This window comes from Trachemys scripta, chromosome 6 (assembly GCF_013100865.1).
Source record: "Trachemys scripta elegans isolate TJP31775 chromosome 6, CAS_Tse_1.0, whole genome shotgun sequence".
NCBI classification, from domain to species: Eukaryota; Metazoa; Chordata; order Testudines; family Emydidae; genus Trachemys; species Trachemys scripta.
In genome coordinates this window covers 20,460,840-20,477,837 of record NC_048303.1, presented here as the reverse complement: position 1 = coordinate 20,477,837, position 16,998 = coordinate 20,460,840, and the positions used below count along the sequence as shown (strand labels likewise).

General features: G+C 40.5%; 1 protein-coding gene across 2 annotated transcripts in view; it reads left to right on the top strand.

The window, feature by feature from the left end:
• Positions 1–16,998, top strand: part of MTMR12 (myotubularin related protein 12) — a 62,823-nt gene that overhangs the window by 482 nt on the left and 45,343 nt on the right. Inside the window, exon 2 of one of the 2 annotated variants that reach the window (XM_034773448.1) lies at positions 4,980–5,078. The exons of the other annotated variant lie outside the window; for it this stretch is intronic. Within the exon in view, the coding sequence (XP_034629339.1) occupies positions 4,980–5,078 (99 nt within the window). The remainder of the gene's footprint in view (positions 1–4,979; positions 5,079–16,998) is intronic. 2 annotated transcript variants of the gene reach the window in all.

The following is a 16,998-nucleotide window of genomic DNA, read 5'->3' as shown; positions in this document are numbered from 1 at the left end:
AGGGCCGTTGGGCTTGGGAGTCGGAGGGCGGCGGCACTGATCACGTTGCTACTTTTAGCGTGTTAGCCGGGCCAGGGGGCTCGCTCCTGGCTGCAGAGTAGACCTACCGGTGATGGGCTCGGGCGCCGCGGAGCTTTTGGTGCTGAGTCTTGGGGCAGTGAGGTGCTTGGTGGTGGTGGAGCTGTGCCAAGTGGAGTCGGGTACTGTGAGATGTGCCTTTATCTGTATTGTGGTGACAGGCAGCTTAGCCATACAGGAGTTGGCCGACACACAGGCACAGGGGTCTCGGGACCCATCTGAACTTTGCCCAAACTACTGCACTCCCACATCTGCAAACAGATGTGAGAACAGTCAGAGAGCTGCACTCCTGTCTCCCAAAACCAGAGTGTAAAGGGGCATCAGCATGCAACTCGCACACTCAAGTAGTTGTTAGATACTGTAACATCTACAGTTAGGTACTGTAACATCAGCATGTCTTTTGTAACCTGAACAAGACAGGCGACTAGTTTGTCCACTAGACCGTTTGGAGAGGATAATGATACTGGTCTACTTGTTCAAGTATCTATCAACTGTAATTTCTTTTGCAGTTTGGCTTGAACTTGCCCTTGAGGCCAACACTGTACTGGTTATTCTTGTTTTTCAGTTTCATTCAGCTCCAGTACTAATTGTATGTTTAACAATTTTTATTTCAAACTTTGTTTTAGAGTTCTGAAGACCTAAATTATAGCTCATATAAACTAAAAATCCACTGTCATAGCTGACCAAATACTTACAACTAGTATTGGAGAATGTACAAATCTGGTTCCGTAAAGATAAGTTCTACTTTCAGAACAAGGGGAAGCATTTTACGGAAATTAATGCTGCTAAATAAGATAACCTGAGCAACCAAATGTGTGTAGCCTTCAGTGTCTGATACTTTAGTGTGTTAATTCAAACTCTTTTTAAGCTAAATTTTTAAACTTTTCTGTGGTGTAATTGATCAGGTAATATAAACCAAATGTCAAGCTCAAGATGAACGTATACAATCAACTTGTAAAATGGCATATTTCCATTTTCTATTCCATTCTTATTATACATTCTAGTATTTTCTTTTGCTTTTAATTGCTACTCTGTATCGAACAAACTTTTTCTTTGAGCTGTCCACAATGAGGCCTGGGTTTTTCTCCTGAGCAGTTAGTTACTTTAGAAATTGTATGTGTGCAAGTGCTTCAAATTGTTTCTTCCAATGTACTTTAAATTTAGTGTAGATAGATGAAGGGTAATCTGTTACTGTTTTGCCCAATTGCCCAGCTTTAAATCAATTTGAATTTGATTAACCTAAATAGTATTGTCAATAGCATATTTTGTCACCTCACTGTTTTTGTCTTCCAGATAATTAACAAATATATCCTCATTGGTCCTAGCACAGACCCTTGGGTATACCACTATTTAACCACTTTATTATATTAAAAATTAGCCTCCCTTGCTTTTAGTTTTGTCTCCTTAATCAATGTCTAAATCATGACAGAATTTTGACTTTTTTTTTCCCCAAGTTCATCGATACCTAGTTTCCTTAGTAGTCTCTTCAAAGGACAAATAATTTATTTTTATTCACTGTCTTGTCAACTCAAAGTGATAGGAAGATATGCATTTTCTTTAAAGAAGCCTTGCTAATCTCAACATATAATATCTTGATCTGTTTTACAGTTTTACGTGTATTTTGTCAGATAATCTGACAGATTTGGAAGTAAAACAGAGTAGTCTGTAATTCCTCTGGTGTTTTAAGAGACACAGTGTCTAGTTGACTTTACCAATTACCTGTTTCTGCTAGCAGCTCAATCACTTCGTTTGTAAGCTACTTGTTAGGTGACTATTGTTCAGTCCTAAAGACCTACTACAGTTTGTTTGACACTGTCTGTAAAATAGATACTTCATTATTGTCTTTCCTGTTGAAGACCTATATGAATGATTAATATACTTCCTGGATCATCTAGACCAGTGTTTCTCTACCTTTTTGATACCAGGGACTAGCTTGCTGCTTTCCTAAACTGTGTCAGGGAGATTTCAGGGACCGGTCGTTGAGAAACACTGATCTAGACTAAATCCATACATGGAGTTAGACTTCATGACCTGAATCTGTTCTAGGAATTATTTGTCTGTGGTAGTGTTCAGAGTCTGCTAGGTGCTTTTTCAAATATACTAGAAGAGAAGGTGTCTCCCCTGAGGATTTGATTGAGGTGCACGACGAGGCATTGACAGTTTTCAGCACTGAAGGACATTTGATGAAAATAGCTAAAGTGAGGAAAAATGGGCGGTGAAGGAAGTTACATAAGTTGCTATAAACAAAGCCAGATCATTCATTCCAATTTCTTTGTATAACTCCACTAGTGTAAAGATTCTGGAAACCAGGTGGATTTGGCCAGCTGGGAGTTCTCCTTTCATAAAGATAATCCTCTGGTGTCGTACAATTGTTGTGCTGCCTGACAACCACCGTTCTTGTAGCTTCCAACCAGAGGAAAGGGAAATGATTAGGAAACGTATGTCCTCTCTTTCTGGCTGCCAGAATGGCTGCTTATGACTGTGTGCTGCTTTGTATTGATTAGAGCAGCCTTGATGTTATGAAGAATGCAGCAGCCACAGTGATGGTACAAAGCTGACTTTGACCAGGCTCCCAGCTTGTTTGGCCCCACAAATGGTCTAATCTTGGTTAATATCTGGTGACCACTGACCGTTTTTAACTTCACATTTTATTCAGTTTATTTTAAGTTTAAACTGTCATTTAGAGTTCTCTTATTAGTTTGGAATATCAAAACAAGAGGGAAAATAAAATCTTGTTCATGTTACCTTCAACTGAGGATTTTCATGGTCAGATTTTATTCCTGTTGCCATTTGTTAAAATAGATGAGAACTGCTGCTACTGCTATTCCCAGAATCTCTGGAAAAGCTGAGCTTTGAGTCGGACTAAATATAGCCCAGTCATCCTTTGCTAGATGGGAGCAAAGGTTGATCAATTGTCTGTTAATGTCAACAATCTAAGATCTGGTCCTTGATGACACACTTCCACCCCAAACAGAATTGGCTAACTCTCCGGAAGCATGGATGAATAGAAGTGTGCAAAATTCAATGTCTTGACACTTCCGATCCTAGAATAGGTGTATTTGCCTATTGAAACTATAATAAAGAACAAAATTATCAGACACAGATGAACGTGATTTGAAGAAGAAGAGTAAACATGGCTTTTGTAAAGGGAAATCATGCCTTACCAATCTATTAGAATTCTTGGGAGGAGGGGGTGGTCAACAAACATGTGGACAAGGGTAATCCAGTGGATATAGTGTACTTAGCCTTTCAAAAAGTCTTTGAGAAGATCCGTCACCAAAGGCACTTAAGAAAAGCAAGCAGTCATGCGGTAAGAGGGAAGGTCCTCTCATGGATCGGTAACTGATTAAAAGACAGAAAACAAAGCATAGGAATAAGTGGCTTTCAGAATGGAGAAAGGAAAGTAGTGGTGTCCCCCAGGGACCTGTACTGGGACCAGTGTTATTCAACATATTCATAAATGATCTGGAAAAAGGGGTAAACAGGTGGCAAAATTTGTGGATGATACAAAATTACTCAAGATAATTATGTACAAAGCAGACAGTGAAGACTTACAAATGGAGCTCCCAAAACCGGGTTACTGGGCAACAAAATGGCAGAGGAAATTCAATGTTGATAAATGCAATGTAATCTGCGTTGGAAAACATAACCCAAACTATATATACAAAATGATGGGATCTAATTTAGCTGTTACCACTCAAGAAAGAGATCTTGGAGCCATTGTGAATAGTTCTCTGAAAGCATCACTCAGCGTGCAATGTCAGTCAAAAAAGCAAACAATGTTAGTACCCATTAGGTAAGGGATAGATAAGACCAAAAATATCAGATTGCCTCTATATAAATCCATGGTACGCCCACACCTTGAATACTGCATGCAGTTCTGGTCACCCCATCTTTTAAAAAAAAAATTAGATTGAAAAAGGAACCGAGGCAATAAAATGATTAGGAGTATGGAACAGATTCCGTGTGAAGAGAGATTAAAAAGCCTGAGACTTTCCAGCTTGGAAGAGAGACAACTAAGAGGGGTTATGATATTCTATAAAATCTTGACTGACGTGGAGAAAGTGAATAAAGAAGTGTTTATTCACTCCTTCACATAACGCAAGGACCATGGATGACTCAATGAAATTAATAAGCAGCAGGGAACAAACACAGGGATGTACTGCTTCACAAACACACAGTCAACATGTGTAAATTGTTGGCAGGTGATTTTTGTGAAGGCCAAAACTATAACAGGGTTAAAAAAAGAACTAGATAAGTTAATGGATTGGTCCATCAATGACTATTGGCCAGAATGGTCAGGGATACAACTCTATGCTCTGAGCATTCCTAGCCTATGTTTTCCAGAAGCTGGGAATGGGCTATGAGGGATGGATCACTAGATGATTGTCTGTTCTATTCATTCCCTCTGAAGCTTCTGGGATTGGCCACTGTCAGAAGACAGGATACTGCTCTAGATGGACCACTGATCTGATCCAGTATGGCCGTTCTTATGTTTATGTTCTTACTGTAAGTGTAGATTCATTTGAAGCTTTTTTCCTGCACAGTTATATATTTCACATCTTTTCCCCTCCCCTTCCCCCCCCCCAAAAAAGCAAATACAGTAGTGTTAAACGTAAACTACTAAAAAATAAAGGGAAAGTTTAAAAAAAAAATTTTTTTTTGACATGGTAAGGAAACTGTGTTTTTCATTTAAATTAAGATGGTTTAAAGCAGCATTTTTCTTCTGCATATTAAAGTTTCAAAGCTGTATTAAGTCAATGTTCAGTTGTAAACTTTTGAAAGGACAACCATAACGTTTTCTTTAGAGTTATAATTTCAGAGTTACGAATGACCTCCATTCCCGAGGTGTTTGTAACTCTGAGGTTCTACTGTACATCATTTTTCTCTCATTGTTTCAGGTGTTTGAGATGTTAAATCACTACTGGCTAACAACCCGAATCCTATTTTTCTTAAAGTGGAACTTCAGTTACAAACCCACTGTCAGTTCAAAGCCAAAGGTATTAGTCTTTAAAATTAGTTTAAATTGCTTCTCCACGTTCTCATCATAAATCAAAATGCTTTTACCATGTTATCCCTTATTCATGAAATGTCCTCTAAATCTGATTTTTGCCAAGACCCCATCCTCTTTCATATCACTCCTAAAAACCTCACTCAGTTTTGGGACATTTAGATTGTAATAAATGGAAAAACTACAAGTTAGCCCTTTTCTCTAGGCCACCCAATAAATCCTGTCTTTTAGATTAGTCCTTTCTTTGTGAAATTTGTACTTTATAACAGCATCAAGGACGTTGGTGACTTTGGACAAGTGTCATCCCTAATTTAACTGGGAGCCATGAAATTTCCTCTGCAATAGGGTGGATTGATTTAAATCAGTTTTAATCTTGTTTTGCATTTGTACTTCAGTTATTTTTCTAAAGAAAGGTTGACTTTTTCATTATTTGGCAACTGTTAAAATATGTTGCTTGCAACTAAATATACCCTTTACACTAAATTTGGTTTTACTTTTTTTGAACCAGGAGGACATGCTATATCTATACACATTTACTGAAGCAATTACTTAGCTTAAGTTTATTCAGATTTCTTATTTTTACATTTTTATAGAAGAAAATGGTGAATGATGCATTTCTTGTTTACTTTTTTGTACTTGTGATTTGTGTCAATCTCTATCTAGTTGGATGGAAATGTAGGTTCACTTTAAAATTCACAAACAGCATTTTCATTTTTTTAAATTAAATTACCTTAACTATACTGGATATATTAGGAAAAAAATAGCAAAATTTACCCAAACGTTATTTGGATTTAGAACTGATTTTGTTAAAGAAAGCATTGTCTATAGTGTAATGAATTGAATTCACTATTTTTGGTCACCATGTTGTTCAAGATTTTAGAACTAGTAAATCTCATGCTCTCACCTAGTTTTTATTCATAGATTGGAAGTATAAACAAGCTTTCCTGCCTTTTTTTTTTAACTCCCAGTCGGTTTCTTAACTTTGAATGAACTAGTCACTGAAGTGAAGTAATTGAATAAATTGAAAGGAAGAAAATACTCTCTCTGCACCTGTGGAAGAGGCTATGGCTATCAAATGCTGATTTTAGTATTCGAACAAACTCTGGTGTGATGGGTTGGATCACAGAAACCCCCTGGGAACTGCCACCTAATGTGCCAAGACTACCTCTGCTCCTATTTTCCCTGCCAGCTCAGGACTCCAGCACCTTGTCTTGCTGAGCCAGACACTCCCATCTTCTCCAACACAGACCCAGAGTCTGAATTACTTGCCCCAAAGCTGCAGGTTTACCTGAAAACAGCTCACAGAAGTGTGCTTGTCTTTAGCACTCAGATGCCCAACTCCCAATGGGGTCTAAACCCAAATAAATCCGTTTTACCCTGCATAAGCTTTATACAGGGTAAACTCATAAATTGTTTGCCCTCTATAACACTGATAGAGAGAGATGCACAGTTGTTTGCTCCCCCAGGTATTAATACATACTCTGAGTTAATTAATAAGTAAAAAGTGATTTTATTAAATACAGAAAGTAGGATTTAAGTGGTTCCAACTAGTAACAGACAGAACAAAGTAAGTCACCAAGCAAAATAAAATAAAATACACAAATCTGTGTCTAATCAAACTGAATACAGATCAGATCCTCACTAGTTCCAGAATGCTCCCTTTTACAGACTAATCTCCTTTTAGCCTGGGTCCAGCAATCACTCACACCCACTGTAATTACTGTCCTTTGTTCCAGGTTCCTTCCAGTATCCTGGGGGGTGGAGAGGCTCATTCTTTAGCCAGCTGAAGACCCCATGGAGGGGTCTCTATTGGGTTTAAATAGACTTTCTCTTGTGGGTGGAGACCCCCCTCCTCACTCCTATGCAAATCCAGCCCGGAGATGGAGTTCTGGAGTCACCTGGACAAGTCACATGTCCATGCATGACTCTCAGTCTTTACAGGCAGAAGCCATTGTCCACATATCTTGTATGTCTCCAGGAAGACTTTTTATGTGGATTGGAGCATTCCAAGATGCATTGTTCCCCAACTGCTTCCTGATCAGGTACTTAACCTTGCGAATTCCTTCCTAAAGAAGCTGACCAAATGCCTCACAAAGCTTACTTAGAAATCAAGCAAGTATACAGCCAATATTCTTAACCTCAAGTACAAAATGATATATGTGTACAAATAGGATGAATAGATATAGTAGACCATAACCTTTACAGAGAGATGTTACAAGGCACAGGCAGCACAAAACGTATTCCAGTTATGTCATAGTCCCATAAAACCTTATGGGAGGTACCGTCACAAATGCTGATTTTAGTATTTGAACAAACTCTGGTTCCAAGTGCTTAGCTAGTGACTTCCATCAGTTCAATGGTTTGACTTTCTTTAAAACTTAGCAGCAAACATGTACCATTCTAATTTTTGGTTTTTATTTAATGATTTTAATAGATTATAATACAGTTAGGCCTTGATATAAGTTGTCCATTTCAAATTTTATTTTTGATATAAAAATAATCAATTTTTATCCATCCTGCTGAGCAGTATTGGGAAGGAAAGGAATCCTAGTTCTCATCCATAGGAAAAGGTCTGTGTCCCTCATGGAATATTGATGGAAGTTGAAGTATAGGAGGAAAGCTGTATTCCAGATATTATGACCTTGGCTTCCAGGGCTTTGGAGCTGTGCTGTGGCTCCGCTCCAGCTCCAGGCAAAAACCTCCAGCTCCATTGCTCCGGAGCTGCTCGGGGCTCCGCTGGCTTCTACAATTCTGAGTCCACTTTTGGACTCTCTGCTGTACAGATGATTTTCATATATTTGTCAGGCCCCATCACAGCAAATCCATATCCTTATCAGTTATGGCGCTCCCTCTTATGCAATGTACATTTCTTTATGTTCAGATGTCTACAGTGATGTCTCATGTAAGATATCTCAAAAGTCATCTGTCACTGCTCTGACAGGATAGGATGAGGGCAAGAAATATGGGCTGGAGCACTTACTATATGTGGATATATACCTATCTCATAGAGCTGGAAGGGACCTTGAAAGGTCGAGTCCAGCCTCCTGCCTTCACTAGCAGGACCAAGTACTGATTTTGCCCCAGATTCCCTAAGTAGCCCCCTCAAGGATTGAACTCACAACCTTGGGTTTAGCAGGCCAATGCTCAAACCACTGAGCTATCCCTTCCTCTAATGTGTATTGGCATGGAGGTTGTTGCAGGAGGTTGAGAATGAGTTAGGGTTAGAAAAAGAGGAAACCGTTAAAAACTAGGCTAGTGTGGCTGGAGAGAAGAGTTAAAGAAGCAAGAAGAGCTAAATAACGATGCAGGAAAAGAGGAAAGGATAAAAAGATGGAACAGGCAAGAGGGATAGCTCAGTGATTTAAGCATTGGCCTGCTAAACCCAGGGTTGTGAGTTTACTCCTTGAGGGAGCCACTTAGGGAGTCTGGGGCAAAATCAGTACTTGGTCCTGCTAGTGAAGGCAGGGGGTTGGACTTGATGACCCTTCTGGGTCCCTTCCAGTTCTATGAGATAGGTATTTAAGTGTTGTACACTTTACATTGCTTTAATGATCTTGCATGTACTATAGCATTAATTACAGATGAATGCTCACTCACACCTAACACAACTCATTTTCATAGCTTTTGTAGTCTAGAATATCCACTGCCATGTACAAATAAGAAATTGTGGGAGTTTTGACAGCCCTTTTTTTTTTTTTTTTTTTTTTTTTCCCCATCTAAGGTACATGTTCAAAGCAGTCACATGCTTGAGTGCTTAATGGGTCTTAAGTGACCTAGTTAGACTCCTGGGTTTCCACCTTCTTGTTCATCCACTGAAGCATATGTTAGATCAATTATCTTTGTCCACTTCTCTTTGAATGAGAAGCTCCTAAAACTTCATGAAATATAAAATCTATCATCAGATGTGCTGACACTTCCCTTTTTCCCACTCCTCACTCTGTCCAGACTCAGTTTCCCTGTCTTGGATGACTTCACTTGATCCTCTCTTTGTTCTTAGGACTTTTGTATTTTGGAGATGCTGATACTATGTAGGGGTTTTTCGGTCTGTTTCTTACTGCTTCCATCTTTCCTTCCTTCCTTCATATGTAATTTCTTATTCTGAATATATGAAGAATCTGGAACTGTGCCTGATATCTTGTAGGTTGTTTATCTCTACATGGGCACACAAACACCCTCTCCAGTCTAGCTGTGATCCTGTTTCAGAGAGGGAAAACTGCATGTTTTTTTCTGTGCTTATGACATGACCTCATTGTCCATTTCCCTTCTGCTTTTTCCGGGTTCAGCCCAAAAGTTCTCTGACTGAAATTCAAGTTGCCTTAAACTAAAGAATAGCCTGTTGATCGTGAAGAAAATCATAATAGAAGCAAACATGTCTAGACTACTAAACACAGACAGCATATTATTGTGTGTTGTACAAGAGACAATGAAGACAGTCCCTGCCCAGATCTTGTAATCCATTATAGAATGCCAAAATAAAGTCTGATTACTTTTCATAGTAAAATCCTTTCTCTTGCAGTTCAAAGCAACCTTTCTGTCAGGTCAGTATGCGGTCACATGTCCCCAGAGTGTTGAGAGTAACCAAAGACACTTTCTCTGCATGGTTTGAATTTTAAAGCTAGTATCAGGTCTCCTGTATAACCTAACTAGGCCCTCCTCTGGACAAAACACATGCTACTAGGTCTTTCATTTTCTTTTAACCTCAAAACAATCTTAATGTTTTCCTGATTCACACTTGTCTGAACATAACTCTCTCCCTTCTGTAAGTCCCCATTTTCAATGGATCCTTTCCAATAAACATTTCTTCTCCAGAAGAAAATTACTGCTATACCTCAGGATCTTCCTGTATAATTGTTAAAGTTAAACTTAGCAAAGTTGTTTGGGGAATTCCACATTTTTAGGACCACTATTCTACTCAAATGCATACGATTACTCATAGGCATAGTTTGACTTCTGTATTTTGGGGGGGGGGGGGGGGGGGACGGGGGGGGGGGGGGGGGGATATGGATGCAGGGTGTGTGACTTGGTGGGGTGGCTCTGGGTGGACGGGATGGGGATTCCGGTGTGAGGGGACTTGGCAGAGGGGTCTGGGTGCAGGGATGGGGCTCGGCAAGAGGTTTCGGGTGCAGGGAGGTTCTGGATGCAGGAGGTCGGTCTTGGTGGGGATTCAGGTGCAGGGGAGTGTGTGTGTGTGTGTGTGTGTGTGTGTGGAGGGTTCCAGGTCGGGGGGGTGCTCTGCTGGGGTGGTCCAGATGCAGGGGGTGAGGCTTCGTGGGATGGGGATTCAGGTGCAGGGGGCTCTGTGTGTGTGTGTGAGAGGGGGGGCGGGGGCGGTGTTCTGGATGCAGGTGGGTTGGGCAGATGCCCTACAGTGACCCCTCCTCCCTGAGGCTGAGGAGTGATGGGGGCAGGGTGCGGGGTGTGTGTGTGTGTGCTTTCTCCAGCCAGGGAGTTTCCTGTGGGTTGGCCCCAGCTGCTCTAGGGGAAGAGGAAGTCCCATTTCCCCCACCCCCTTAGCAGCTGAGCCAGGTTGAAGTCCAATTCCCCCAGGAGTAACTCACCTGGGTTGTACACTGCACAGATGCTAGGGAAGCAGCTCAGCTGCTGGTCTCTCCTTGGTCTCTGCTCTTCTGCCCTCACCTCACACAGAAAACACCTGGCTGGCGTCACTGCTTCCCAACCCCCTGAATGTTGCTCTGTGCCTGGGTGGGGGAGAGCAGAAACTGAAGGTACTCTGTGCCTGCCAGTCAGTTTCCCCACATGGGTTGTGCAGTGAATCAATAGGAGCAGCTCTCCTGCCCTCCCCTTAAACAGACCATGTTGTGGAAACTGCCCAGCAGGGTACAGAGCTCCTGGTGTCACTACTAGCCCTGTCTTGCATTCCTCCACAGGGAGGAAGCAGGGCTAAGGGAGAAATCTGGACGTCCCCCTCCCAGTGCGTCGCTTCTGCAACATATCCAGTGGGGTTGGGGGGGCAATGCCTCCCTCCATCTCCACCTATGCAATTACTCCGTTTACTCACACTGTTGTACTGGTTGAATGCAAACTAGATACACAGTTGTGCACCTTGTTTGAGACTGTCCCATAAAGTCATTCATTGGGTTTAATAGTTAACACCCACATTGAGATGACTAGGGACAAGTCTCAGCTGTTTCAAACTAAATTGATGTTAATTTTCCAAATGCAAACTGATGTAACTTTCAACCCTAAGGACTTAAAACTTTCTTAATTCCTAAATTACAGTTTGTAGTCTATGCTTAAAAATTAGATCGACTTTGCTACATTGCTTAGAGCTATGAAAAAGTTTTGTGCCCTTAGCACCGTAGTTAGATCAATCCAACCCCAGTATAGCTGCAGCTAGGTAAACTGAAGAATTTTCCGTCAACCTAGCTACCACCTCTCAGAAAGCCACATCCGTAAATCAGTCTATCTGCAGACCATTTTTGTGGATCAGATGCAGATACAAATTTTGTATCCCCGTGGGGCTCTACTCATGTACTTTGTCCTTTGTAAGCTTCATTGTGCTTATTTGAGATAGCTGTTTTGACAATTCATGATAGTTGTGATAGCTTGTTTCTGACCCCATTGACATCTTTGAAGGAGAAGCCATGGGCTAAGAACTACTGAATGGAATGGAACACAAGTGAAATACTCATGGTGGTCTGACGTATTGAAGAGGCAGGCAGATGCACTCTGCACAAGCTAGAGCCTTTGCAATGCTTCTGTATGGATTGCTCTGGCCAGGAGGAAATTATGCTTCCTAGCAAGTTGGAGATGAAAGAAGTTACTCTTTGCCACTGATGCTACCTGGTTATTGAGGCCTGTTACTAAGATTCCAAGGCTGCATACTGCTTTTAGTGGAGGAAGACACCTTTTGAGAGTGAAGTCAGTGTCTTGACTAGTTCTTCAGAATGTTTCCCCTCTTCCTACAAACCTCTCTTCAGTTATGCATGGATTTAGTGTTAGCCCTTTTATCCAGATGATGATTCATGGAAGGCATTGTGGCATCCCTTTGATGGTGTTAGTTATACCTGTGGAAAATAATGCAGCTAAATATGTTTGTCATATTGTTGACATCTCACTACATCTCCAAACAGTGATATGGTAGATATTGATGGGATTGTGCAGGTGAGGTCTTTTGGGGAAGAGGAGTAGTTGCCCAGCACTACATTAATGCTCCTTGATCATTACCTGTTAGGTTCACTCCCTCTGGGGCACCTGGCATTGGCCACTGTCAGTAGACAGGATACTGGGCTGGATGGACCTTTGGTCTAACCCAGTATGGCCATTCTTATGCTCTTATGTTCCTTTTGGAGAGAAATGATTTCAGTCATGGTAATGCTATAACATCTATCCCAGTTAAGTCCTGTAAGCAGGTCAGTAGTAGTTTGTGCTGTGTGTCAAAAACTATCTGAAACCGCATTTAAAAGGATTTAGGATATTGGTAGATATCTTGATTCCTAACTGTCAGGATACTTAAGCACTGGAATAAATTGCCTCGAAATCATTGGAGACTTTTAAGAGCAAATTAGACACACACCTGTCAGGGATGGTCTAGATAATACTTAATGCTATGATTGCAGGGGACGGGTTTAGATGACCTCTTGAAGTTCCTTCCAGTCCTATGGTTCTATGTATAGCTTGGCTGCCACCACTTGCTGACTTTGGCTAAGTTTATCTAGGCTTTGCAAAAAGATCTCAGATTTTACTTCTGAACAGTTATGTCATAAAGACCATATCTAATTTGCAATTTGTAGAACTAGTTAATTTTCCACAAACTGTACATTATGAATAATATCCCTTCCTTAGTGGAGCTCACAGGAATTGGTCCTCATGGACAGCACTTGATTGGATATACTTTATTGACTGAACTCTAGCTAATCAACCGACTAGGTAGTACAAACGTCTACAGTGTTAGGATAAGGTAATCTGATCTTCATGGGCTTTATCTTCAAAACAGTTATCGTTTTTTGTGAAAATATAAATGCTTTTCTGCATCATAGTACTCCAGGTGAGGAAACTGCACTCATACATAGGATACAAGACCAAGGGCTTGTCTACATTTGACATTTATTGCAGGTTAACTTGTGTCCACATACAGAATCTTCTAGTGCGAGTCATCTGGCATTTTCAAGTACGTTATTGAACCCACTTCCAGGATGAGAGTACCCGCCATGAAGTAGGTGTGGATACATCTCCATCCTGAACAACTGTTGCATATCTGCCAAATCCTTCCACTTCAATCATACACCGCTTTGCCCATTACCTGGATTATTGTTTTGTTTACTTATATACCCGCTAGTCCTCTGGGGTTATCCTGAATGGATGTCACTTTCCCATTTAAAAGCTGGTGTGCAGCCATGTGCTGTCCTTTGTGGTTCCAGCTCATGGGGATTCACATATCTGTTATGACTGCTCAATCATCAGGAGTATGTCCTGGACTTTGTTACCCCTTGGAGAGTGTACAGGCTCATCTGAATTCTAGTCACTGCAATCAAAAAAAATCCCAGAATGCATAACAGTGATGAAGCAATAAACCACAGAATGTCCCACCAGAATAACTAGCACTTACATTTTGAAACATTGCTGTACTGTGTGGCTGCATTGATACAAGGAAAAAGTACCTTAATCATCTTAACAGTGCAGTGTGTGTGCACTGCTCACATCAGTTATTGCAGATAACAGATACACAAACACTGCAAAAAGTTTCTAGTGTAAACATGCCCTAATGCTATTCCCAGTCTAGCTGATATTCCTGGAGGTTCAGGCTTCTGAGGCTGTTGCACAGAGAACTGTATCAAAGCTGGAATTAAGGGGAAGATGTCTGCATTTGATATCATCCTGCAGCACAGGCTGATTTTTGGTTGCTTGGTATAGAATGCCAGAGACTTTTTTGCAGGTATAACAGCTGTAGTAGCTATCCTTCATTCAAGGAGTTTTGGGCTGCTTTGGTTCAGAAGACTGCAAGCAATCTTTCTGTACTGAGAACTATCCAGAACCTGAGATGAAACAGCAAATCCATAGAGCCCCAACAGAAAATTCCATAGTTTCTCAATCCGTTCCTATGAACTATGACTGAAACAAGATAACTTCTAGCTGATAAATATGATCTTAAAGGGTTAAGATGACTTGTTGGAGGTTGCCATTTGTCTAGGAACAGTTGGAGTATATTTTTTTTCCCTAGGGCCATCAGGCAAGGAGAAAAGGGTACCTAATCTGCTCCAAAATAAATGGGAAGGAAGCAGTAGATTCATACACAAGGTACTAAATTAAAACATTTTAATATTCAAAACTGTAAATCTATTTTTAATTGTCACATGTTGTCCAGGCTTTTCAGAAGAAGATAGCCTGCACTCTGAAAAATGTGCCTCTATTCCTCTCGCAACTTTTTCAGTAAAAAAGTGTAATGTAGAGGTCAGGCTCGTGGTGTTCTGGGCCAGGGAATAAGGCTAAAGAAAAGGAGACCAATAGTCACTTCTTGGGATGCAGTTTACCTTAATGTAAAATTCCTGCATACTAACATTAGAGAGACTTGTGACCACTTGAGGATACAACATAACTGCTTAAGTTGACCTTCAGAGATGTTTCTTAAAAATGAGTTTGTGCCCTCTTTCTACCTGATGTAGAAAGAAGGCCTGACTTATTTGAAAGTGTCTTTTCTTGTTGTGTTTTCTTACAAAGGAAGGAATGTAAAGTCTGATCCTTACTTATTTTTCCAGGATCTCGTCCTGGATGTCTGAGATGTGTATTTTGAACTCATTCTTTAATTGAGGGGATGAGAAGATTAAATCTTTAGCAAACAATTAATTTCTCAAATTTATATCTGTTTATAGCTGAAATTATCAAGGTATCAATCAGACTGTTAACAAGTAGTTTAACAATAGTTGTCACACTCAGGTGTGTTACCATTTCATACCAGGTTTCTCAAGCAGATGCAACTTGAATTTCTAATGCAGAAAACATTCTTTTGGGAAAACCTTTCAGGTTGTCTTATAAAAGATCAAAAAGGACATTTTTTTTTTTCTTTGTAGATCACCTTTAACTAAAAAGGCCATCTTGTTTTGCCTGCTTCTCTTCACAGGACTGCAGCTATACATTTAAAAGATTCTAGCTGATCCCTTTTAAAGGCAGTCTCTTGTGTTTCACTTTGTGTTAACTGATTGATGTAAACTTTCAAAAATCCACTGCTTTCATTGAGTTAAGTGAATAATTTTTTTGGTCCTAATTTTGCCAACTGCCTGCTAATGAGCCACAAGTAATCGTCACAGAATAAATTAACATTCATAGCCATACAATTTTGAAACAGTTGTTTTAAATAGTCTTAACTGTTATGTATGTTAGGCTGCTGAAGCCAAGTTTAATAGGAAAACATCTCTTTTAAAAATAAGCTCATGTTTGTCCATCAGAAGAGGAAGCTGGCTGGTGTGTGCACATGAACTAAGCACACAGGAATTGCAGAGTTGGCTGTGCGTACATGTGCTGCTGTGTCTGTTCTGAAAAATGGGAACTGTAGTTCTTCATCAGTGATAGCAATAGTCTGTCCAATTGGTGGAGCTTCATCATTGGGGGAAAAACAGTTCTCGGTTTTCTTTGTCTGTGCGTGTGTGTGTGTGTGGAGGTTTGATGCAATGTGGTCTGGTTTAGTGAAGTACTGGAGTTGCTGCCTGTAGACAAACTTTGTTGGTTTAAAAGCACTTCTGTATGTCTGAACTCTTCCGTTTCATTTAAATGTTTCAAGCTTCCATTCATGATTATACAATACAACACAAAAGTAGCTGTTATTTTTCCCCTTCTTCTGTTAGCTGTCATCTTCTGGCTTGAATTTTTTCCCATGATTGCCTTACCTTCCTTTTTTACAAGGATGACTACCTTTTCTGTCTTCTATCCTAGCACTCAATACTTTTTGCTGCTGACCTGCAAAGGATTCCTGGTATTTTGTTTAGGTATGTCTACACAACAAAGAAAAGCCTGCAGCTGGTCATGGCAGCCGACTCTGGGATCCTGCAGCGTGGGAGGGTTCCAGAGCTCGGGCTCCAGCCCCAAACTCGAAAATCTACACAGCCCCTCAGCCAGAGCCCCGCAAGCCAGTCAGCTGGTGGTTTTTCTTGGCTGTGTAAACATACCCTTTGCCTTGTTAAATGCTTATCAATAATTTCACCATTTTGCATGTAGGTTCTTTTGGGTCTGGATAACCAGTATCTGTATTTATATGCATGTATATAAGTTTTTAATTTTGTGTTTGTGCCAGGAGGTATTTCTCTTCCTTTGTGCTTAGTTTGACAAGACTCAGGCATACTGTTTATTGTTCCCTCTTATTTTGACCTTTAATAAATTTCCCAACTGGCTTTCTTGGTTGTCACAATCTCTTGTTAGAATACTGGGCACAAACTAACCTTAGTTTGCAACAGCTATGTTTCCTTTGGTTTTCCAGTTAACCAATAGTTCTCCACAAGGGCTCCTAATGCATGTTAGGTGAAGCTGTTCATTGTTTCAGAGTAACAGCCGTGTTAGTCTGTATCCGCAAAAGAAGAACAGGAGTACTTGTGGCACCTTAGAGACTAACAAATTTATTAGAGCATAAGCTTTCGTGGACTACAGCCCACTTCTTCGGATGCTGTTCATTGTGACTCCAGGGGGATGAGGGGGCATTCTGAACTGCCTCAGCAGGAAGGATTATGTTCTTTGATCTAGGGAGGCTACAGTAAAGTTACACTAATCATGCTGAGTAGCACTAAGGCTAGTGTAATTAATTAATATTAAGACCTTCTCTGGGACCCTCGTCTGGGTTGTGCTGTGTGTATGTATGACTCTTAATTGAAATATGCCGTGTTCAGTGTGTGTAAAGGATTTCTGTCTGAGCTTCTGGAGTCACTTTCTCTGAGATCTCTTTAATAGTGACAGTGCTTTTTGTC